The sequence below is a fragment of the Sardina pilchardus genome, chromosome 4 (assembly GCF_963854185.1).
Source record: "Sardina pilchardus chromosome 4, fSarPil1.1, whole genome shotgun sequence".
Classification (NCBI taxonomy): domain Eukaryota; kingdom Metazoa; phylum Chordata; class Actinopteri; order Clupeiformes; family Clupeidae; genus Sardina; species Sardina pilchardus.
The window spans coordinates 10,130,338-10,155,210 of record NC_084997.1 but is presented as its reverse complement, the minus strand read 5'-3'; the positions used below and the strand labels follow the sequence as shown (position 1 = coordinate 10,155,210).

The 24,873-nt window shown below is 46.3% G+C and overlaps 2 protein-coding genes across 2 annotated transcripts; both read left to right on the top strand.

Annotated features, from left to right (window-relative positions):
- Nucleotides 1-1,130: 1,130 nt before the first annotated feature.
- Nucleotides 1,131-2,967, top strand: cxcr4b (chemokine (C-X-C motif), receptor 4b). Its single transcript, XM_062534067.1, has 2 exons — nt 1,131-1,256; nt 1,519-2,967. Exons 1-2 carry the CDS (start codon nt 1,239-1,241, stop codon nt 2,575-2,577), a joined length of 1,077 nt encoding a protein of 358 aa, XP_062390051.1. The 5' UTR covers nt 1,131-1,238; the 3' UTR covers nt 2,578-2,967.
- A 1,472-nt stretch (nt 2,968-4,439) lies between these two features.
- On the top strand, nt 4,440-23,983 carry dars1 (aspartyl-tRNA synthetase 1). Its single transcript, XM_062534066.1, has 18 exons — nt 4,440-4,595; nt 7,424-7,523; nt 8,508-8,537; nt 8,725-8,782; nt 9,710-9,802; nt 11,110-11,212; nt 15,632-15,734; nt 16,180-16,260; nt 16,949-17,008; nt 18,820-18,931; nt 20,466-20,600; nt 21,505-21,652; nt 22,221-22,367; nt 22,539-22,581; nt 22,778-22,858; nt 22,943-23,054; nt 23,197-23,268; nt 23,398-23,983. The coding sequence occupies exons 1-18, from the start codon at nt 4,573-4,575 to the stop codon at nt 23,487-23,489; spliced, it is 1,593 nt and encodes a 530-aa protein (XP_062390050.1). The 5' UTR covers nt 4,440-4,572; the 3' UTR covers nt 23,490-23,983.
- The last annotated feature ends 890 nt before the right edge of the window (nt 23,984-24,873 follow it).

The window sequence follows — 24,873 nt, the reverse complement described above, 5'->3', positions numbered from 1 at the left end:
TGAGTTCAACATCGTCAGCATTAGCAATGAATTAAGAAAACCGTGTTGGTGTCAATTTGTTTTGTGGAGAACAGATTTGAAAATATTTTGCTTTTATGGAATGAAACATGATGATGCGCAGCACAAGTGTCACTTTGTTTGCAGAATCCAAGATTTTCCCCATGACTGCAAACTAAATCAAAATGTGTTTCTTGCAGAGGAAGTATTCAACAGTCAGCTATTGGGCTACCACTGCCCATGCTTCTACCCCTGATATCACTGACAGGTGATTCATAGTGCACAAAATACTTATTTGTGTGTCAATATGTCATTTCCCAGAGCATTGGGATCAGTTGGATCACCAATGAAGGTGAATGAACACGGATGACAGGCTATAAACAGACAGGCTTGGACAACTTGCTGATTTGTTCCATTGTCAGTATTGACACACAGCACATACAGCATACAATTTCTGAAAGGCACCACCTTTGCTGACTTCATCGGCAGTAGTAAATTGTGGTTTCTGTTTCAAAAGAGAACTTCCTCTTTGCCATTAATTCAGCTCGCCCATTGGCTCTTTCGAGTTCAAATTTTCAAATGAGAGAGGCTGAGGTGACATGAGATCAGGGAAGGCAGCTCCAGGTAACAGCTCATGTTAAAAAGTGGAGTGCACACTCACTGACAACTTCTGCTTCGCCCATGCACAAGCCAATAGTTTAAGAGTTCAGGAGTCAATTTCATTTGTGAAGCAGCTCATGCAAGAAAGAAACCAAGCATAAACATATCGATGTTCTCTCAGACCAAACGTGCTGTTTGTGTTTCAGGACTGTCTCAGAATCAGATTGGTTACCAATACCAAGTCATCTCAGAGCCGACCTTATATGAAAACAGCATGAGCGTGCCTGATAGGCCTATTGCCTAAACACAACAGTCAGAAGTGAAATTACAGCCATGTCGAATTTCACGAGAAAAATATTCAAACCTCTTATCATTTAACTGTTATGCTACCGAGCAGTGAGCAGAGCTCCAACCTTTTTAACACCAGCAGCAGTAGTATGGGACAGTGACTGTGACCGTTACAATACAACCGACTCCTGACAGAAGCGTGTAGTAAGAGGAGGAGCCTGGAGCGCCTCCCTCCTCAAGACGCGCTCATATTTAACATGATGCGCTGACAACGTGTCGCCAATTTTACCTGTGTGCTTCCAAACAGTTGCTGGAGTCTGATTCACGTCTCAGGGATTAACGTAACTTTGAAGATGGACGAGGGCAGTTTCGTAAGTGATTGTTTGTGGCAATTAATGTGTTTTCAAACCAAGATGATATCCAAAAACCATAGTAAGCAAAGTGGAGGTACTTGTGCAACCCACAATAAGTAAATCTAAGTTTGAACAGTGTTTAAACATAATGGGCTGGATCCGAACTTTTAATGTTCTTTTCACCTAGTCTGTTGTCATTTAGATTGCACGATAAAAAACAAAGACTAAGTAAAAATGTTCGTTCACTAAATTACAACTTACATTCTGATGTCTTTTGCAGACCTATGTGTTCGCAATGGACGAATTCAACAACTCCGAGGATGGATCGGGGGATATGGACGACTATGCAGAGCTCTGTACAGAAGCGCTCAATAAAGATTTCCAGAAAATCTTCCTGCCAATCGTGTACGGAATAATCTTCGTCCTTGGCATCGTCGGAAATGGGCTTGTGATCATTGTGATGGGCTACCAGAAGAAGTCGTCCAACATGACTGACAAATACCGCGTCCATCTCTCTGTGGCTGATATGTTGTTTGTGCTCTCATTGCCCTTCTGGGCAGTGGATGTGGCGAGCAGTTGGTACTTCGGTGGATTTCTATGTGTCGCTGTGCACATGATCTACACTGTTAACCTGTACAGCAGCGTGCTGATCTTGGCTTTCATCAGCCTGGACAGATACCTGGCAGTTGTTAAAGCGACCAACAGCCTGTCCACCAGAAAACTTCTTGCAGAGCGCATTATTTACCTCGGCGTGTGGCTACCTGCTGCGCTGCTCACCGTGCCTGACCTGGTGTTCGCGAGAGCAGAAGAGAGGGGCAGCAAAACTTTCTGCGAACGCGTCTACCCACAGGAGGGCAACGCGATTTGGATGGCTGTGTTTCGTCTCCAGCAAATTCTGGTTGGATTCGTGCTGCCCGGGCTGGTCATCTTCACCTGCTACTACATCATAATTTCCCGACTGTCTCAGGGTTCCAAAGGACAGACGCTGAAGAGGAAGGCACTGAAGACCACTGTCATCCTCATTGTTTGCTTCTTCTTCTGCTGGCTCCCGTACAACATTGCCATCTTTGTGGACACTCTCACCACGCTCAATGTCATCAGCAATGACAACTGTGGACTGATGCGGGGCCTTGAGAAGTGGATGCCCATCTCAGAAGTGCTGGGTTACTTCCACTGTTGTCTGAATCCCATTCTGTATGCGTTCCTTGGGGTGAAATTCAAGAAATCCGCCCGGAACACGCTCAACAGCAGATCCAGTCACAAGATTCTGACCAAGAAGAGAGGAATTATTTCATCAGTGTCCACAGAATCAGAATCTTCCAGTGTCCTTTCCAGTTAATGAACGGACATTGCTTTTTTATGTAGATTTTTAAAGACATTTTAAAAAGCACAGTCCTCATTTTTGTACACAATTGTTACTTGAACAAAACATGTTTTAATTTCAGTTGTCACTTCAGATTAGTACTTTTGTATACAACTTGAGTCTGGCCTTTAGTGATAAATGGCTTATTGTACATTTAAGCAGCATTATTTTTTATATGCTGAATCATGTTAGACACTGTTTGTAAATGTCTGTATATAGTTTGCTTGCCATTATGTATAGGCACTTAATTGCTTTAAGAGGTTATTTATTGTTGTGGTAGCTTACACTGTTTTCGTGTCATTGCATTGATTTGTTGAGTGTCTTGTTAATATAATGTTCATAATAAACCATGAGGGTTTTTAAAAACATGACTCCCCTTGTTTTTCTTTCCCTCAACCCATTGGGAAAGTCAGATTTGGGCAGGGTGGGGGATGGGATGTGCTATAGGGGTAGAGGAGGTCTGTCAAATAAACACAATAGCTCCACCTGACTGAAGGACTGGCTTCCATACAAGGGCTCTACAAATTCAAGAACATCTGCTCATTTGAATGAGAAAAAAGACATAGTTAACACTCAATAAACCACTCAGGCTCGTGGTGTGAGCCAGTGGATGATTACATGTGTGATTTACGCATTGTACCAGACGATTTCACAACAATGGAAAATAAAGAGGCTGACCATAAATAACTTTGTTATAGGTTTGGTGATTGTATGGGAAAATACGTTGTCAGAGCTTAAGTTAGCAAGCAGGGACTGGCTGGGAATGAAGTATCCTAATAAGTAGGCTACCAAGCATGTAAAGCAATGATAAAGGTGATCAAGTGCCTATCATAATGAAGTTCATGGAGCTAGATATAGGCTAAAAGGGACCATGAAGTCAGGGGTTCATTTGGAAATGTGGTGGAATGGTCCTCCCATTACCATGAAAGAGATGTGCCATTCACATCATTTGAGCTCTGCTGAGTCTAGCCCATTGCCTCGTAGCACCATTTGAGAACCCATATGGGTGCCAAATGGAGCTCCTCACCCCCAGTCCAACTACACCAAACACATCTAATCACTTCCATTCAAAGTTCTGCACTATCCAACAGTCATTAGGATTTCACATTGATAGTATATTAAGGCTATGGTCACACATGGTGACATTGTCTCGTTGAATTTATTTTAAATGTGATAGGCTATATAGCCTAACAGTACTGAACAGCTCTGTTGAGTGTTTTGAAATACTTTTCCTCACAAATTGAAATAAACTACAGTGGTCTTTCCATGCAAACATGATCCCCTTACACAGTGCACCTGCTGCAATGACTGACAAAAGCAATAATGGAAAATTCAATGCATTATGTGCCCTGAGCCAATCTCCTGTAGCCTATTTTATGGTTGGGAAATGAGCCCCAGGAAGGCAGTTTCCTGCCACAGGAGATCATGGGAGCAATGACCTGTGAAATTATTTAATGGTCTTGTCACACTAAGTATACATTTCTTTAAAATATTGGTTAAATGGTTAAACTTCTATTTGACCATTGTTGCTATAGGCTACAACATATTTGATTAGGCATCTCAGAGAGGCATTCACTTCTTTTGATTATTTGAAATCAGTTGAGATCTCTATTCTCTAGAAACGTCTAGCCTACTGTATGTCATGTGTTTTGACTTAAGTGTAAATAAAAAATATCATGAAATAGGCCTAACACGTATCTGACTTTATATGGAGACTGGCTGGTTGATAGCATAAATAATTTTACAAGACAAAAAACCTTTCTTCATTATTTGTTCTGTGGCTGCGGAACAATGGTTAAGACCGTCTATTGTTTCTACACGGAAAGCTCAGGCTACATGCTCCTGCAGTGCACCAACAAAATAGGTCCTTCCTTGCAAGCGTGTCCCTGGAAGAGCATTCCCAGTTTGTGTGGCTTGTGAGATTTTAGAGGATTCTCCCAAGTAACCGTCTCGATTTATAGGGCGTCAGTCATGACTAAAGAAGAACTAAAGGGGTACGTCAATATATCATGCTAGTGTGACCAACAGTTGAAACATCTAATGACATGTCTGTCTAGCTAATGCTTCCTGGATACTTTGTTAGCATAAAAGCTAATCTTGCTGTATGCCATGCCATCACATCTAGACACGCTTGCAGTTGATTGCATCAGCAAAAGAGAGTCTTGTCATCGCTTAATTTGTTCACAGGAAATTAACTTATTTTACATTTTAGTCACAGAAACAATGTTTGGATAGTGTTCCGAAAGTTTTAACGTTAGCTGATAGCGCTGATTAGAGTGCTGGATTTTGTTGTGCCCCGACGGTGCCTTCCAGCTAGCTAATTAAGTTAACTTTCCTGTTACCATTTGTATCAATATTGCATTGTCTATTGGGCAATTCCTCCTAAAACTGAAGCGTATAACTTTTTTTATCGGGCACGTAAAACCCATGGTTGAAATGCTTATAGCTATTAGCTAACTGAATAGGTAATAATAAACTCGCGAAAGTGACAGTGCTACGCTACATTGTGATGAACTGTTAACATTAACATTGCTTGACAGAAATACGTCTTGGTAGCGCGACGTTTTTAAGTCGCAACTCTAGCTCTGTACTGTTTGTAAATACTTCCACAACTGTTAGCTTTACATTGTTTGCTTGCTGTAAGCTCTCCCAGGGCAGGCAACTACATGTCGCATGTCGATGCAGCTGAAACAGGTGTGAGCCTGTTTTGACACTTGTGTTACGAGTCCATCAGCCGCTGGGCAGCCATCTCTGTCTCACATAGTTAAACCCATAAATCAGTTCTACTTTTGCAAACAGAACAGAAAAGAAAATAATTTACTAAGAAGTCTATTGTATAGCTTACAGTACATGAAGTAAACGCAAAATGCACGGAGCACTCAACTTCTTGCATATGTGCAATTTTGCAGTAGCCTATCTGTAATCATGTTTAGAATCTTGCTAATGGCAATCGTTTTCCAGTACTTTCTTATTATTAGTATGGCATCAGATGTATTGAACAGTGGCACCATGTCTAAGATCAAATATCTTACTATTTAATTAGTCATGGACATGTAGGTTACCAGATGGAATTTATTGTCACAGACAGAAGTAGAACAAGTAGGACCGGAAGTGTTGTGGGGATTATTGTAGGAAGACGGGGCAAGCAACATTCTATAATGTCTTACCAGGACTTTCACTTAGGACTAGGTCACAACCCCCATACCCAGGGGGAAATGCTGACTTGGAGTTGATTACTTTCCTTTGTTCCTTGTAAATGAGTAACTTTCCAGAGGACCAAGTGTGAAAGCGTGTCTGTCTGCCAATTTATACAATGGCCCAAACATGCTCTGCTGTATGGAGTTTTTAAAGTTAAATTGTGAGCAACACTCATCCGTGAATTCAGTGGTTGGTAATAGGCCTGCACTTGCTTCTGTGAATGGGCCACCCAATTTCCTTTGCCAGCCATTGTTCGTTAGTGGGACTGGTGAGGGGGGCAGCTTGGGCAATTGCCATCGTGTGTGTGTGTGTGTGTGTGTGTGTGTGTGTGTGTGTGTGTGTGTGTGTGTGTGTGTGTGTGTGTGTGTGTGTGTGTGTGTGTGTGTGTGTGTGTGTGTGTGTGTGTGTGTGTGTGTGCGCGCGTGCGCATGCGCGTAAAGCAAAGCAGAATTCGAGTTATGGTGGACAGTTCTGAATCTAACTTGGTGAAAAATGTCCTGTGGGTATAGTGTGTTTGTGTGTGTGCGCATTCATGTACAGTACATGTAGGCCTATCTGATTGTGTGCTCAGCTTCTATTCTTTTCCAAGTTAATGTGCAAATGCCACACTTGGATGAGCAAGGTCTAGCAGTCTCCATTTACTCACCATACTGCAACTGCCAGGATTTTAAGCAAAAGATGTCAAAAGTATTTTGACACCTTTTTTCTTTCCAGTTAACATATGCCATGCATTCATGCCCTATCTTGAAATGGAATGATCTTTTAATACCACTCTCTGGCTGGATGTAACATAGCCTAGACAGTTGCAGTGTTTGAGCAGACCATGTACTTATGGCGTCTACGTTGTTATCATATCTGGTTTTTATCAGATTGACTGGAGCCAGTGATAGAGCAAGCCCTTGATTCGTGAATTCAGGCCATTTCGTTTAACAGGGCAAGTACAAAGGGCAGGTTTTAATGACTTCTTATCACATTCTCAATGCTGTGGAAATTGAAAATAATGTATTACCAAATGCCTCTAAATCTGGACTCTGTTTGGGTTAGTGCTTATTGCCATACTGTCAGGGGTGTTTATTAATGCATTAAGCCATTTTGTGAGTGGGGACAAACTTGAACACACACACACAAACACGTGGAGAGGTGTTGGTAGGTAGTGCCTTGAAATATCCTCAATATATCCTGTCTCAAATATCCTGCCAGATTAAGTGTTTAGCTACCTGTTCACTGAAGATCCTTAATTCCAACACATACCCTGATCCCTTTGTAGTGTCAAGCCTTGTTGTATACCCCCTTTGCCCATCTCTTTAGTGAGACGTCTTCACAAGAAAGCGCAACATGAAAAGCACAATGCAGCCTGTGATGGGCTATCAGCTCACTTGGCACCTGGCTGCATTTAGGATCGTCAGAGGAAAACAATGGGCTTAAAGGGAGCCGCAGTTAAAAACCAGGGGAGACGGTGCGCCAGACAGTGAGCTGGGGGTGGAATGCATTTTCCCACCGCGGTCCAAAACATCCCTTAAGGAAGTGAGGAGCTGGGAGCCAGCCGAAGCTGACTCGTGTGTGTGTGTGTGTGTGTGTGTGTGTGTGTGTGTGTGTGTGTGTGTGTGTGACCTTCCTGTTGCAGGGCGAGCGAGGAGCAACAGGCCCAGTCGAAGAAAGGGGCGAAGAAAGCGCAGAAGGAAGCGGAGAAAGCGGCGAAGAAGGCGGAGAAGCAGGCCAAGCTGGTTAGTGCGTCTGAGCGCCCCACGACGGCCCCCCGCCTCCCACAGCTGTGGCTGTGACGCTGGCACAGACGGATCCGCAAGTGGGGAGGGGGGGGGGGGCACCATTGTCCCAATTCCTGTGCTTGTTACTCCTATGTTTTTCTATGCCCAAACAAAAGTCTATTTAAATCCAAAAAGAGCGCAGTGGTTTAGCATAAATAAACAAGCGCAAAACAGCAGGGTTCATTATTTTGAACCCGCCATCTGAGGCGCTGTGTTAAAATTCCGTTTTTTACACAGCCTGTTCTTTGAGCTCTAGCGAGTCACTGGCTTACAGAGGCACACTGGAGACCGGAGTCAGGCTGCACACTGGCGGCGATGGTGGTGTGAGAACAGGCTCGCGGAGCTTGCTGGGTGTCGCGTTACTATCTCATGTAGCAGCAGAGTGAAAGCATATCATTTCAATAGCTTAAGAGCCTGGAGCAGCATGCTTCACATCCAAGGTCTCACCAGCACAACAGCTCCTCTTTCTCCTTGGTGGCGTGACACTTCACATTGAAGTGCGATATTTTGAAACATGAAGAAAACGTACTTGTGAATATTACTGAAGTGGTCTTGGGCAAGGTGCTGTCAGTTGGTGACAAAAGCACATTATATTTTTAGTCATCTTATCTTGGGAAATTAGTAGAAATTGTTATTTTGGCTAAATGATGGCGATATTTACTTATACTTAAAGTGTCTATGTAAGACAGGTCTCAGGTCAGTGCTCCTAGATTGTGGTCAAGTGGCACTGCCATGCATGTGCCTCTTGTGTCCACATCAGTGAACATGCCCTATGTTTCTGCATCACTGCAATCAGTGTTGCTCTCTTGGATGGGAATTTAGGTCGAGTCGATCATAATGACTTTGTTTTGTCTCAAGTGGGGGCCTGTTTTCTGGGGAGTAGTGTCAGCCTAATGAGATCTGTCTCTCAGCTGTCTAACAGGTATTTGCTCTCTCTGACAGGCCGCGGAGCAGCAGAGCACCGATGAAGATGTGAGTATGAGCTGTAACACAATGCCTCCAGTGGATCCCATCCAGCCTCTGTGTCTCTGCACGCACTCTATCAACTCGTCTTCTCTCCTTCCTCTCTTCTCCTCTCCTCTCCTCTCCTCTCCTCTTGTCTTCTCTTTTCTTTTCTCTCTCACACTCTCTCACTCTCTTTTTCTTGATTTCCCTCTAGGACTTTGCCAAGGATCGGTATGGAGTGTCTCCGATGGTCCAGTCACAGGAGAAACTGGGTGAGAGGGGATTCATGGGTGTCTGCTTTTTCTCAGCCTTTGTTCTCCGCTGCTTCACAGCTTGAATAGAAAGTGTTTTTTACCCTTTTTTTTCTTTTGCAGCCATTTCCCCTCAATACTCTCACCTTGCTCACAGAAAAGTGAGGCAACAGCTGCATCACTGCGCATAATATGATACCATTATGAGTCACAGGGATGCAGTTGTTTGGGCGCTGTTTTCACCGTAGGCTGCCTGCGTACGAATGTCAGGAGATAATTGGGAGTGACTAATCGTACCTGAGTGAGGGGGTGCTGGGGGTTTGGGGGGGGGGAGAGAGCGCGAGGTTGGGTGGGGAGGGGTGCGGAGGTGGAGGTTGCGCACCCATCCATCTGTCTGCCTGCCCTTTCGGCTCCAGCGCACGAGAACAAAGCGATACAAGCCGCTGCGTGACTGTCTGCAAGGATGAGTGAAAGTAGTTGCATGCTTTTATGTGGGTAGCGCAGCGTTGGGGCGGTGGGGGCGGGTACACACAGTGCACCGAGGGGCAGGTGAGGGAGGCCCCTCTGCGCCCCTCGCGCCGGTAATGAAGTGGTGAGTGCTACAACATGACAAGGGGGGCAGGAGCAGAGGTGATTTGTCACCGGGCAAGACAATGCACCAGAGATGGTCAGCTTTCAGGAAGAGGGGCCTGTTTTCTTTCATATTTGTTGGTCCTGCCGGCAGTGTAATCTGAGAAAACTGCTTTGTTGTAAAGTGTGTGTGTGTGTGTGTCTGTGTGTGTGTATCTCTTTTTATCTGTGTGTGTGTGTGTGTGTGTGTGTGTGTCTTTTTTTTTCTATATCTGTGTGTGTGTGTGTGTGAGGGTGGGTGTGTCTGTGTTTGTGTGAAAAATGGACGCTTTGATGTCACATTGAAGGGTGCTCCTTTCTCTGCCCTGCCGGAGCCAGACAGGGTGTTGGTCCGTGTCCAGCAGCTGACACCGGAGAGGGCTGACCAGCTGATCTGGGTGCGCGCCAGGGTTCACACCAGCCGAGCCAAAGGTAACGACGCTCCCCGCCGCGAGCAACTCTCAAAACCACGCCATCATTATGCTATCCGGTTTCCCTGCCAGCCACACCGAGAGAGAGCCACTCCTGCAGCCGCACCAAGGGCACCTGTCAAGCCAACGCCATTTGTTAAGGTGTTCCAGCACCCGTGGAAGAAATCAAAAAGATAGCATGGCACCAGACCCCAGGATCCCTTCATACCTGAGATTTATGGCTGGAATAGGGGGCATGGGGGATAGGGGCAGACTGCTAAGTGCCTTTTTCGCACAGAAAAAGAAGTACATTAGTGCTGCTGTGACGAGCACTTGCATGGAAGTGAAGAGCACTTATAATGCAGTTATTTGAGATCTAGGCTTCTTTTTCTTTCTTTCGTACAGTGGCATGCCAGTAGGGTTGCTGTCTGTATGTGCATCCTGGTTAGTCTAGAACAGCTTTTTTGTTTTTTCACGATTTTAATGTAAAATTGAAAAACCTGTTGAACCTTCATTGATTACATTAGCTAGGTGAGCTCAAATGACATTGCTCACATTCTTCACCTACAAGGTGGTCTTCAGAAACCCAAACTGCATGTCAGCGTTAGCACTTTTCCCCCCACAATGAACCCATTGAGCTCCGACTCGGTCGGGCATCTGAGCTGCCAGGGGCCTGCACGTACGCATCAGGGGCTACGAATATGGTAATGAATAAACCACCATATTATGATCAGATCTTAGCGGTTTCCTTCCAGGACAACTTCCATGTCGGGACCTGTTCTCCCCCCCCCCCCCCCCCCCAACCCCAACTCGACACCCATTCATTCCTTCTCAATGGAGGATGTCCTTGAGAGGCAAATAACATCCTGAGCCTTGCAGGTCTACTTTTGCCAGATCCCTCTCAGACCTGTTGTCACACACCCCCTCCTCCCCTCCCCCACCCCCCCCCCCCACCACCACCACTGGCCCCCTCCACAACGTTAGGACACCAGGAAGCCAGATCAAAGCGTCTGGGTGGTCTCTCTGATGTCAGTCCGAGCCTGCAGGTTTATTTTTAGTTTGTGCGCTCTCAAGGTGTGCAGGTGGCAATTTGGTGACAAGTTTGGCTTGTGTGCCACGTTTCAAAGCGAGCTGACTTTATTGGTGGGGTTAATGATTGCCTTGGAAATGTGGCAGCTTGGGTCTATTGGTACAAGAACAAATATATCTTTAGTTGGAATAAGAAAAGTGCAACCCAGAAGAACCAAAGAAATACACTTGTTATTGACCGAATTAAGGAAGAGAGTGTGCAACACCCAGGGTGCGACTGATGGGTTTGTCCTTTTCCAGGGAAGCAGTGCTTCTTGGTCCTGCGTCAGCAGCAGTTTAATGTCCAGGCCCTGGTCGCCGTGGGAGATCGCGCCAGCAAGCAGATGGTCAAGTTTGCCGCCAAGTGAGTAGGAGAACACACTTCCTGTCTGCGCGGGCCCTAACAATGGTGGGAAAAGCGAGTGAGATCACGGCGTCTCGCCCGACTTTAGCGCACATTCATTGGCAATCAATAATTCCTCGCTTCTGGAGAAAAAAAAAAAAGCACCGTTTTGTGTCGGGCTACAGCACTCCATCAGCACTTAAATGGGGCCCGTTCCTGTGCTGCAGATAACGGCACAGCTGAGCTACTTCAGGGAGAACAACCCACTTAAAAGCCTACTGCTAATGAATGACTCAAGGGTCAAAAATCGCTCTGTCAAGAGCAACTGTTAAGAGATGGTTTCGGCTTCACCGTTAGCTGGTTCTCACCATAGCTTTCGGGTTGACTGTTGCAGGTAAAAATAGGCCATGATATGATCGCAAACTAGGGTTTGGCTTTTTTTCCACAACTGGTTACAAAGGGTTAATATCTGATGACATGTGGTTTGTGAAATTGAGTGGCTTTGTGTGAAAGCTGACTTACTCATATACCCACAGTTTTACGCGCCCTTTCTTTTTGATGTCACGTACACACTTACACACCAAAAGTGCAAGCACACATGTGTACACACACACACACACACACACACACACACACACACACACGCACGAGGGTTGTCCCGATGTCATTGTCCATCATGACGCCACGCCCCCACTGGCCAGACGCACAGTAATTCTATAGACCCTGTTTTAACAAGCTAACACATTACAGCTGAAAATGGAATTGAGCCTAGAACTGATGCACAAAAATAAAGCACTTGTTAGTCTATGTGAAACTACCGTCTTATTCAAATAATTCCTGATTGTGTCATTGTTATTGCCTTTTTTAATATGTGTTGCACTATAGCCTACATTGAACTGAAAATATTTGATGTTTTAGCACAAAATAGTCATAATGAATTTTCATTATTATCACGACTAGAGGAAATTCTTGCTGATCGTCACGTATAGCTCTAATATTTTTGCTAGGCTACAGCACTGAAGCACCAAATGCGCTCTTCTCCACCGTGTTATAAGAAACCATGTCTTTTGTTAGAATTATCTTATAGCTTGGACTGGGCAGTCGCAGCCCCTCACTTTCACTTTCCGCAGCCGCTCCTCCGTTCAGCATAACGTGGATTGAGATGCCTAGTGTATGAGGTTGGTAGCCTACTGAAGATTTGAAATGAGTGACCGCGATTGTAGTCTTCAGTAGATTTTTTTTTGCTAGGCCCAGCAAAGGCTGGCAATGTATTCCTCTGGTTGGTGCAAAAGCAAGTGTTCAGATTGGTTGTCTGTTCATCTTTTATGCGGTTTTCATTGGCTTTGTGCGGCTCTCATCTGGCACACAACTGAGGTAACCTATGTACATTTTATTACTGTATGTGCATATACAGGTAATTAGACATGGTAATCAGTGTAAACCCCTTCCCCTGAAACGATATCATCGTCCATCGCAATGTTTTACTGTACACGTCGTCAAATGCCAATGAAGGGGACATCGCCCAACCCTAACACACACACACACACACACACACACACACACACACACAGAAAGTGGCATATGCGGTCAGTCATGGGTTGTCATGTGTCAACTGACCACAGTCAGTCTGTCTATGTTCCAGGTCAGGGTCATGCTGACTGGGTTTGCTCTGACCTGACCTTACCTCACCTCCCAGCCTCTTCTGCTTAGACACGCTGTGGCCCTGTGACCTTCTCTAACTTCCACTTGGTGCTGTGAGCTTAAAGTAACGTGCTAAGAGTGGCAACCTCGCAACCTTTACCTTAATTAGCATGTAACATCAGATGTTATTCCCTCCGTTGACCAGCACTAGAAAAACAATGGGCCAGTGGAGATGACTAAACTCGCTCTCAAGGACTTTGCTCAGCATTTTGGAGCAGTCAGATGTTTTGTCAGAGCCCATGTGAAAAATCCAACACTTTGTTGTTGAGAATTGTTACTTCCCTGTTATTTTAGTTGCGTAAGGCCTTGTGTCAGCCTGCAGTTGCATGCATTGCTGTTTAGTGCGTAATTGTGTGTAACGAGTGGCGAAACCACTCTTAACCAACTAGGTAAACAAACATCACCAAACCAGGTTTATTATATAATGTTGCCATTATGATAAGAAAGTGTTACTATAAACTCTTATTTAATTCTACTAATTTTCTACTATTTTACTCATACTCTTCTAATATTGTGTCTCTGAGACTTGATTCAGTATCACTACCAACCGCCATAAGAGATAAGGCAGGTTCTCACCATTTCTTCCCAGGGAAGTTAAAAACAACCATGAAATATGATTTTAGGCCATTAGACTTCGTTTATATTATTAAGCCATTTCTCTTCCGTTCTCCTCTCCTCCTTGAGCCCTCTCGATTCATTGTGCGGGGAGATTGCACCCCAGCGAAGTGGCATCAGCCAGCCAGGCAGCCTTTAGTGAGACTTAATCAAGACTCCTTTATCAGCCGGCTTTATTGTTCCTCGGCACAGAGCGGGTGAGTAGGCGGGTGGGTGGTTGGGAGGGGGTGGGTGGGGGGTGTATTAAGACGGCTCTTTATTTGTGTAGCTGATCCAGGCAGTGTGAAGTGTCTCCCAGAAGCAGCTGGCTGGGCCGGTGATCTCCCTCTCTCGCCTCTCATTACTCCTCCTTAATGAGACGAGCTGAAGGATTACTCGCAGGTCCGGCTGAGCACCCAACACTCGCCGCGACAGTTGGCCTTCTCTTTTTTTTTCTCTTCCTCTTTTTCTGTCTCTCACACCCACTTGCAGACCCACACCCCCCCTACACACACAAAACCAGAGGCACATGACACCACACACAAGAGGGAAAGAAGGTCCACGGCTATATTTTCAGACTGGAATGGAAAATGTCTCTCAAAGTGCCTGAGTACCCTTCAGAAGGAGAGATGTCTGTGCCTCTAAGTTTATGCCCTTTGGTGCCAGGCACAAGAAGCGGCACATGGTATTACAAACCCGCGCGTTTAGACAGTGCAACCATGACTTGTGTTGGAAAATGTGCCACCTTTGAAATAGAAAAGAGGAACGGTGGATTACAATGGAAATCATTACATAATGTTCAGTTTCCACCTTCCGCAGTCGGTGGTGTCATGTTCACCTACAACTTAATGTCACTCGAGTCCATGAACGCATTTTGGATGCTTCTGAAGAATGTGGTGCCCCCCTCACATTGTCATACCCTGTACACATATGCTGCCTTTGAACTTGGTGTGCGCTTTATTCTCTGTGCAGCTCTCACCCATGCAGCCATACGTTTTATTTATAGTGAATACAAATTAGAGCTGTGGCATAACATATTGCATATTTTGATCATAGTATACAGCACATGTTTTTAATATCACTATATTGACAATATACATGCGCGAGAGAGTTTTTATGTAGTATTGTGTACAATTTGCAAATTTTTCCATATTGCGAAAAGGTGTCCATGTGTGTTTTAGCAGAGCTGTGAGTGTAGTCTTTTGTAGTCTTACACACAACTATTAAGATGTATGAATTGCAGTGTAATGTGCTCGCTGTGTGCAATAGCCAGGTAGATTAGCAACATTTTTGTGGAGATACACTGGACAGAGATACACTGGCCATGTTCCAAAACATATTAGGCACCAACGTTTGTACAGGGTTTTTTTTGGATATGTCTTTTTAGTATCCCATGAATCAGTCAGTAGTCATAAAAAATCTAATTTGGCCATGGCTTTGCGGGTAATTAAGCAATATGGCACTCGTGATTCAGGTGGTGGTCAGGGAAATCACCGCGGCGATGGTCAGTTGTGCCACGCGGCTGGACGCAGCTGCACTTGGTTCCCTTACCAGCACCACGATCACGAGTGTCATGCTCACACTGGCCAATTAGCAGAAAAAATTGGCGGGACCTGAGCACTATCTAAATCCACTTGTTAAGACAAATTTAAAAGAAAGAATTTCAGTGTTCAAGTTGTGTATTAGTTGCGAAAAGATCAATAATGTCAATAGCAGTAGTTATATACTGTATGCAGTATGCTGGGTTGAAAAAAACATGTCTTTACACTGAACCTCAACACTGAAGCCTCATTGAAGTTACACCCATCCCAGTTATGGTTCCTAAGGACTCAATGAAACGGCTCAGAAAATGTCATGCATTTGTCTTGACTGTCCCCATTTTGTGGAAAAAATACTGTTAAACTATCTGACTATAACTATACATGCCCTTGGCTGGATAAGATTTGATTATATTGTATCATAATTGTAAAATAAATACCATTTCTCCTCACATATCGAGATCAGCAGAGGTTTTTTTAGCCGTATTGCCCAGCCTTAATGCAATGCCTTCAATCAAAATTCAACTTGAGAGAACTGCATGTGCTAAAAGAACATGAGGTTCAGTGGAAATATGAACCTTTCCGTGCTCTTTGCTCTTTGTTCCAGCATCAACAAGGAGAGCATCGTGGACGTGGAGGCCATGGTGCGCAAGGTGGACCAGAAGATCGAGAGCTGCTCTCAGCAGGACGTGGAGCTGCACATCGAGAGGGTAGGCCACGCTCGCTACAGCTAGAGCTGCAGCTGCCGCCGAGGCCTCTGGGGCTGCACTGGACTCCTCCATGACTCCTCTGTGGGGCTCTTCAGTGCAGCTGGCTGAGACTGGTGGGACTTGAATATGAATCAAGGCGAGAAGTAGACAGACAGACAGCCAGAAAATGTCAAGCGTGTGTGTGCGTGTGCGTGTGCGTGTTCGTGTGCGTGTGCGTGTGTGTGTGTGTGTGTGCGTGCGATGGAAATGTCAGGCATCACATTAGGCCAGTGTTTTCTCGCGGTCCCAGAGCTCACGTTTGCTGTCTGCTCGCCATGTGTTCCTGCATATGAACTCCTCTCTGTTTCTCTCTCATGTTCTCGCTCACATTGACCTCACGTTCTGTCTGCCTGTCTGTCTGTCGGTCTGTCTGCTTGCCTCTTGTCTCTCGTTTCCCCCGTCTCAGATATTCGTGATCAGCCAGGCCGAACCCCGTCTGCCCCTGCAGCTGGAGGATGCCGTCCGACCCGAGGGAGAGGGGGATGAGGTGAGCGAGGCAGGTGGTGGCACCAACATGTGACGGGGCCAGCTGACACACTGCTGGTTCACAGCAGTTGACCCCCCCCCCCTAACACACACACACACACTTCCACCCCCCCAGAACTAACAAATCGGAAATATCTGAACAATTAGATATGTAATCGGTGTCTTATGGTGGATGAGGGATTTGGAGACGCATACCGCAGTAATTCCTGGCTCTGCTTTGAGTCTGTCCAGCGGGGGGGGGGGGGGGGGGGGGGGGGGGGCGGTCAGGGCTTAAGGACAGCTGAAGAAGGAGAGCTGTTTGCTCAGTAAGGTGATCTTGGCTACACTTGAGGCCCAGGTGCTCTAGTCTCTGTGGGGGGGTCAGGCGTGAGTCGGGGCGAGGCGCTTAACCTCCTTCAGGGGAGAGTGAAGAGTGTGGTTGTCTGGGTGCCTTGTGTTTGCATGCATGAGTAACAGGGGCAGGATGCGGAGCGGCGGCAAACCGCTACCTAGCCTGCCTTCTGAGTCTGACTAGATGCTACAGGCTGGTGGGTGGGGCCAGGTTCTGATATTATGTAACCTCGCAAGAACAAAACAAAGCAACCTGCAACAACCACAAAATGGAGCAATGTTCACAAAACAAAACTCATTTGTTTTTTCTCTCTCTCTCTCGTTCTCTCTCGTTCTCTCTCTTTCTCTCTCTTTTTCAGGAAGGGAGAGCGACCGTCAATCAGGACACCCGACTGGACAACCGTGTCATTGATCTCAGGGTAAGACCAGTCCCTCCATCGTCGTCCCTTTTTGCTATCTGTGCCGTCCCAGCGTCTCCTCCGCCTCTCTGGTACACTTGTGAGTGTGCAGGCGCGAGAAGCCGCCATGTGTTGCCCAGCAGAAGCCCAACGTCCTCATTGTTCCAAAAGCTGGCCTCCGGAGTGGCGGAGAATCGGCAGCTCTTGCCATTGGCACCCTGCGCCGTGCTCAGCAACACCTGTTTCAGAGGACAATGTGGCGCTCTGAGCCAGCGGAGTTGTCGGCCTGTTATCACGGCGCCCGGCTCGAGCGAAGAGTAAACCCATTAACACGTTCTCACATGCTCCCGCCGGGGGGAGCCGCCATAAAAGCCCGTAAAAACAGTGACCTGAAAAGACCAGGCCCAAACGACTTCACAATTACCCAGTTTCTCTCCACGTAGAGCGTTTTCTTTTTTTTTTTTTTTTTTACTTTCTGAGAAGCAGCAAGTTTGGAGCGTTGAACACATGGTTATCTGTGGCGGTGGTGGTGGTGGTAGGGTACAAGAAAAAAAATCTCTGAGCAGTAGGCGTACAGCAAAAACCACAGGACAGAATGTTTTTTTTCTCTGTTTTGGTTGACACCATCGCTTCAACAACAGTGACGTAAAGTGTCCCTGCGCTCTACCCAACCCCCCCCCCCGCTGTGAAGGCAAATATGGAGAAGTGTGAAAACAAGGGTGAGAAAGAGAGAAAGCTGCCTGCCTACGCTCATCAACTCTCAACGTAAACTACAGAGAGAGTGTCTCAAGAGTCTTTAACAGAGGCCTCTCGCAGGGTAGTGATGCTCTCCCTGTGAAATACATTAACAGCTTTCACTGAATAACACATTTTAGAGTCTTCAGTAAATATTTCACATCTTGAACTTCATATTTTATCTGTGTTTTATTCTTTTGTGCCTTAGCCTGCATAATGCACTGCACAGATTCCCCCCAGCATTTTTGCAAGACACTGAAGGACAACTCATGGGTGTTTTATCTCTTTCCTGGCTGTGAATTTGAATCTGTGCGAAGGCTTTTTTTTTTTTGAAGCCACCAGGCCGGTGGGCAGGTGTTGTCTGCCTGGTGTCAGCCGAGCTCCAGTCTCAAAAGGAACGACTGGATCACATCACTGGTTATCAGCAGGGACCCGGTCGATGAACTGAACGAATGAGCAAAGTTGAATTTCGACGCCCTTTGTGGTGCAGTCAGTGGCTGAAGGGAGCGACTCGGGTGGTGTGTGTGTGTGTGTGTGTGTGTGTGTGTGTGTGTGTGTGTGTGTGTGTGTGTGTGTGTGTGTGTGTGTGTGTGTGTGTGTGTGTGTGTGTGTGTGTGTGTGTGTGTGTGTGTGTGTGTGTGTGTGTGTGTGTGTGTGTGTGTGTGTGTGTGTGTGTGTGTGTGTGTGTGTGTGTGTGTGTGTGTGTGTGTGTGTGTGTGTGTGTGTGTGTGTGTGTGTGTGTGTGTGTGTGTGTGTGTAGTGACTGGGGTGTGGTGTTGCAGGCAGACATGGCTTTTATCCTGCTGCCTTTTTTTTGTGCCTACATGGACTCATGGAGCAGTGGTTCAGTTCAGATGTACTCCTGTAGTTGTGGAGTCAGTGATGCGGTTTTGTGTAGACTCTTGGAATTTTTGTTTTCTTACCACATCAGATTGGTGTAGTTTTGCCCATTTCAACACTGATAAGCCATGGTATCCTTGGTTTTTATCTGAAACTGTGCTGGGAGGCTCCGTGATCTGATCTGAATCACTGTTTCCTTCCGGTAGTTGATTGGCGCTTGATGCAATGCTGTCCCTTTTTCCTCTGTCCTCCCCCAGACGACGACCAGCCAGGCCATCTTTCGCCTGCAGTCCGGCGTTTGCCAGCTCTTCCGAGACACGCTCACCGACAAGGGCTTTGTGGAGATTCAGACTCCGAAGATCATCTCCGGTAAACCTTTCACACCTCTCGTTTTCACTTTCACACGATAACATCACACTCGCTTTTTGTTTTCATACTCGATTTCTTTTTCCCATCACAAAAACCCGCATGAGAACCGCTGTGTTAAACCTGCGGCCCATGGTCGTGCCATCCCCATCCCCAGAAGCGCACACTTTCACACCAATACACACACATGCACACGTACATGGACTTTCACACACACACACACACACACACACACACACACACACACATGGACTTTCACACATAAACCTCACACACATACACATTCATGCTGTACTCCTACTTGGTTCCCATGCACTGGTGTGTGGCCGTTAGAGAGTGCATGTGAAGGTGCACGTTGTCTTTATCTGTGGCCAGAGAGGAGAAAGAGAGAGCACTCAGCCTCCCAACTGCCGCTCTCCCACACACAGAGAGGTGCCTAATCAGTCACCCGCCACCGCTCCTAGACTTTGGGTGTGTGCTTGCGTGTGTGTGTGTAGGGAGGGGGGGGGACTTCCAAGGCGAGCCTCTTTTTTCATGCGGGGAAGGACAAGAAACAGTGGCCAAAAGTGTCAGAGCAGGCGCTGGGTAAGGCATTTATCAGAGAGGAGGCGACCCCATACATCAGATAGGGAGCCCTGGTTAGCACATCCCCTTATATCAGCAGAAAATTGAGTCTTATTGACGCCGTGTCAATACGGCCTGATGCGCTGGCAGAATGGGCCGAATGGTTTCAGGGCCATGTGTGGGTGCATGCTGGGAACGACAGTAACTGATGAGCTCAGCATTGGAGAAGCACACACACACACACACACACACACACACACACACACAGCGCTGCTTCTCCCATTGTGCCCCTTTTTGGCTGGGGCTTAGCCGATGTTCTTTCTGAAGTCAAGTGGCTTGTGAGAGAGCCTTGTCACAAGGTCCTAGGGCCATAGCAACAAAACAAGGCGCACATCGCATGTGGTGAGTCAAGTGGAGATTTCGACAGCCTTATATACGATCCTTTTTTTGGTCTGCCAATCAGTTGCTTGAAGAGGTGGAGCGAGTCATAGTAATCTTTTCAGTCTTTCATAACCCAGTTGCAACACCCTGGTGGTTTGAAGTTTGAAAGAGGTGTGTGTGTGTGTGTGTGTGTGTGTGTGTGGTTGGGAGTGGGGAGAGTGTGTGCTGGTTACTACTACTTCCTTAGTAATATATCTGCAGTAGCCAATGGAAACGTGCATCCTTGGCGGTTGTATGTTTAAATTTGCCACTCAAACGCCGAGCCCCAGCTGTGAAAGGACCCAACACCACGTACGCCCCAAAACCACATTTCCGGCGCACACGCCCAGTTGACACCAGGCACCCCATGCTTGGGTACACAGTGTTCTTAGACAGACCATTCAGAGCCCTCCAGCCCACCGCAAAAAACGTCAATCAGATGTACTTCTCTAACTATAGCTCATTGCCCACCACAACCGAAACAGACGTGTGTCCCTATTCAGCGCTGCCGTGCCTGACTGACGCCTCTCCTCTCCTCTCCTCTCCCCTCTAGCTGCCAGCGAGGGGGGCGCCAACGTGTTCACCGTGTCCTACTTCAAAACCAGCGCCTACCTGGCCCAGTCTCCCCAGCTCTACAAGCAGATGTGCATCTGTGCTGACTTTGACAAAGTCTTCTGTGTGGGACCTGGTAAGTACCCCCAACTCCCTCTACCCCCTTCCCCCCTACACACACACACACACACACACACACACACACACACACACACACACACACTCTCACTCTCCCCCAGTCCTCAGTGTGTGTTCAACTTTCAGAAAGCCAGTAAGCCTTACTACAGCATCAATGCACATTGCATCAGCAGTCCAGAAAGTACCCCACGGCCCCTATGCACTGGAAACCACCGGGGACTTACACTTTTGGTTAGAACAACAGCTCAATGAAACGGCACCCTAGATGCAAGCTTTGCAACTGGGTATTTGACTTGGTGTGTAACTGACAATCCCTTTGAAGTGCGAGCACATTGGTTATGTAATAAACAGCAAGACATGCTCAGCTTTTCCTGGGCTGTTTGTGAAGGTGAGCATCGCCTATCTCTGGGCGCATCAGTCTTTTCAAAAAGTGATTCTCTTCAGTGGTTCAGGATTGATCCAAAGGTTTTTTTTAAAAAAAATGTTTTAAGGTGAACATATTTTGCCTCAGTGAGAAAATTGGCCAACAAAGCGAAACGTGGCCTGGATTCTGCATCTCACGCTACTGGCCGGGGTTAGCTGAGTCATACACAGAATCCTTGACATGCTCTTCAAATGTAGAATATTTTTCATTTTGTTTGTTTGGAATGAGAATCCCCACTCTCCTAATGGGACTCATGGGTCTCAGTCCTCACCACCTCAGCTCAACAGCGACCCCCACTGGTCAAACAAGGGTAGTGATGATAATACCGATGTGAAAAACATCAGTGTTCTGTTGAGTATATAGTGGCCATAGCTGTTTAATGTTGTACTCCTTGTTTTGATGGTTTTCATTTTGTTTCTGGAATAATGTTATTTAATTGTGGTGAACACTGTGTAGTAGTAACCCATTACAATCTCAGTTTTCAGGGCTGAGGATTCAAACACTCATCGGCACTTGACTGAGTTTGTGGGCCTGGATATTGAGATGGCCTTCAACTACCATTACCATGAGGTTATTGAGTCTATCACTGACACCATGGTGCAGATCTTCAAAGGACTTCAAGACAAGTGAGTATCGTTATTACAGCTTCTTGTAATGGCCGTTTATGGTGTGGATCTGTTACTTGAAAGTATGTGGTTGATGTTGAAACGCTACTCATGTTGCATGAAGCCAGTTTGTTAGAGGAGTTGCCTCTAATTCAGAATGTGAAAAAAATTATGTCAGTGCCCTTGTGCCTAGTCCCATCCCTGGTGCTGTGTTTTGCTAACCAGACGTGTGGTGTGACACAACTGCAGAGCATTTTCCATTGAAAAGTGGAACTGTGACTTTTCCCAGTTTCATTTGTACATAACGTTTCTCTTTGCAACTGTTGCGTGACAGACCATGTGCTCTATTCCACAAATGTGATGCAACTCTCTGCTGCCCTCCACTGGTAATATGTGGAGTAGTTTGGATCACACTTGGCATTTCATTGTTGCATTTGTGTGTGTGTGTGCGTGTGTGTGTGGGCGCGCGTGCGTGTGTGTGCGCGTGTGCGTGTGCGCGTGTGAACGTGTGTGCGTGTGTGCGTGTGTGCGTGTGTGCGTGTGTGCGTGTGTGCGTGTGTGCGTGTGTGTGTGTGTGTGTGTGCGACAGGTTCCAGACGGAGATCCAGACGGTGAATAAGCAGTTCCCCAGCGAGCCCTTCAAGTTCCTGGAGCCCACTCTGAGGCTGGAGTACACGGAGGGCGTGGCCATGCTGCGGGCCGCGGGAGTGGAGATGGGGGACGAGGAGGACCTCAGGTCAGCATTCATTACTGCGTCCTGGAGCTCCATGCACTCACTGAAGAGGGTGGACGCTGTAAAAACCTGAAGTTATGGAGCACTGAATTGAGAGAAAGAATTGATTTGTGGTCACCAGTTCGTTTATAGCTACAGTGTGTCTGTATGATTTTCTTTCCCTCTCCTTTGCAGCACGCCTAATGAAAAGCTGCTTGGCCGTCTTGTCAAAGAAAAGGTACGGAGCTTCTGTCCTTCTCCTCGTGAACAAGAGCTACAGAGGAAATGAGGCGTACACTCTTAAAAAAAGAATGTGTTGGAAACAACACAAACGGTGTTGTCCCTATCTGGACACCGAGATGTGTTGTTTTCAAGGAGTGGACGTCCATACACATGACCACTTTGTGCATTTCCTTCTCTTGTGTTCTCCGCAGTATGACACTGACTTCTATGTGCTGGACAAATACCCCCTGGCTGTCAGACCTTTCTACACGATGCCTGATCCGACCGACCGGGTACGTTTGAGCCTGTTCCGAACCTTTCTCCTCGGGTTCCGTGAGTGATCTCCTGCTCTGACAGCTCGTCTCCTGTGCTTGCAGAAATACTCCAACTCCTACGACATGTTCATGAGAGGGGAGGAGATCCTGTCCGGCGCCCAGAGGGTCCACGATCCCCAGCTGCTGACGGAGAGAGCGCAGCACCACAACATCGGTAACGTCGCAACGCAAAAACCTCAATAGGAGGCGCTTTGTTTGCACCGGCGCAGTAGAGATGGCCTATAGTTTTGTCAATGGACGTGTTAACCCCTCTGAATATATGACCTTGATATTTTGACCTTTGTGTAATTTGGCAGACCTGGAGAAGATCAAGTCGTACATTGATTCCTTCCGGTTCGGAGCTCCTCCACATGCTGGTGGTGGAATTGGTGAGATATTCCCATCCCAACTTTGCTGCAGTACTACTGACCTGTCTTGGGTTGATGAAGTTGCCTAGGGACATTTCCTTGATCTCCCCCCTCCCCCACTGATAAGCATGTCCCCTCTATCTCCCTCAGGGCTGGAGAGAGTGACCATGCTGTACCTGGGGCTCCACAACGTCCGCCAGACGTCCATGTTCCCCCGCGACCCCAAGCGCCTCACTCCTTAAGGGGCTCTCCAGAGCGCCATCGCTTGCAGAGCCTGTCTCACATTGCCTCCATTCTCTTATATGCGACAAAGCAGGGAATTATCAAGTGCCCCCCACACTGCAGTGTCCCAACGTAATTCACAAAGTATCTGGGTGTCCTCTTAAAACCAAGTACTAAACTGTAGTCAGATGGCAGGTCTGCAGGCTGATAGAGAAAATCTACAGAACTAATATAAATGTCAATCACTCAAAGGGAATCAAAGCATCCTAAATGATCTAGTTGACCACTAGATGGACAGTCATAAACATAGAATGCAGTTCTCACTTAGGCCAGCCTTGTGTGTTAGGAGGTCTTTCAGAGATAGTCTGACACTTTTCTACTAGTCTAACTTTGCTACTTTTGACACTAAAGAAGTTTGACTGTCGGGATACATCATCGTTTTAATGGTACCTAAGTGTTAATTGTAATAAATGTTTTTAAAAATGAAATAAATGCAGATATTCTAAAAGTGAAACTTGCATTGATATTCACTTCCATGAGTAGTTTCTTTTTAGAGAAATCCACATTCATTAGATCATAATAACTTACTGTACAAATAATGGATTAATCTTTTCCGGAGCAGTTGGGGTCCATCTTTCCCTATTCATGCAGCCTTGGCTCTTTTTGTTTCTTACACATTTTGTTTAATACTTTTGTTATTTGTAGTTGTTTGTGCTCTGATTTCTTTTTTCTAGGATGGGCTCCAATCATACCTTTTAGCATATGTCAAAAGCCTCATTTCGTTGGTAAATTGGCTGCACTAATGAACATGGCTTTTGGCAAGTCATAATGATAAAACCGCAAGTTGAAGGAAAGAGAAGTTGAAATCAACTCGGAGGTTCAGCTCATTATGTGTGCTGATAATTGAAAAAGTCCACAGACTGAGGGACGGGCAGCTCATTTCATTACCTTCATTACTGGCCAGCGCTGTGCAGGTGATTGAGTTGTGATTACGTCTGTGTTGAGTAATTGTGTCTTTTTATTAACAGGGTCTGTAGACAGAATGAGTCCTTGCAGGCAAAGAATTGTTGGGCCGGATGTTGCTCACTAGACCACTCTCCAAGTCAAATGAATACTGATTTAGCTCCATTCTCATATGAAAACTTTAAAGGGAGTAGCATGTTACCTTAGTAGGGTAGGTGGAGTGTATCTTGCACAATGACTGAAGAAACTGACCATCATAGATATATATTTTACTAGTGCAGAGCCCATTTTTGCTGCACACTCTCGTGCCATTAGGATGACACCCACCAAATTTGAGAGCAGTCGGATGAATGGTTGGGTTGAGTTATGCATGGAACAGACAGACAGAGTGACACACAGACAGACGTTCCTTGCATTTATAGATAGATGAAGTATAAATTA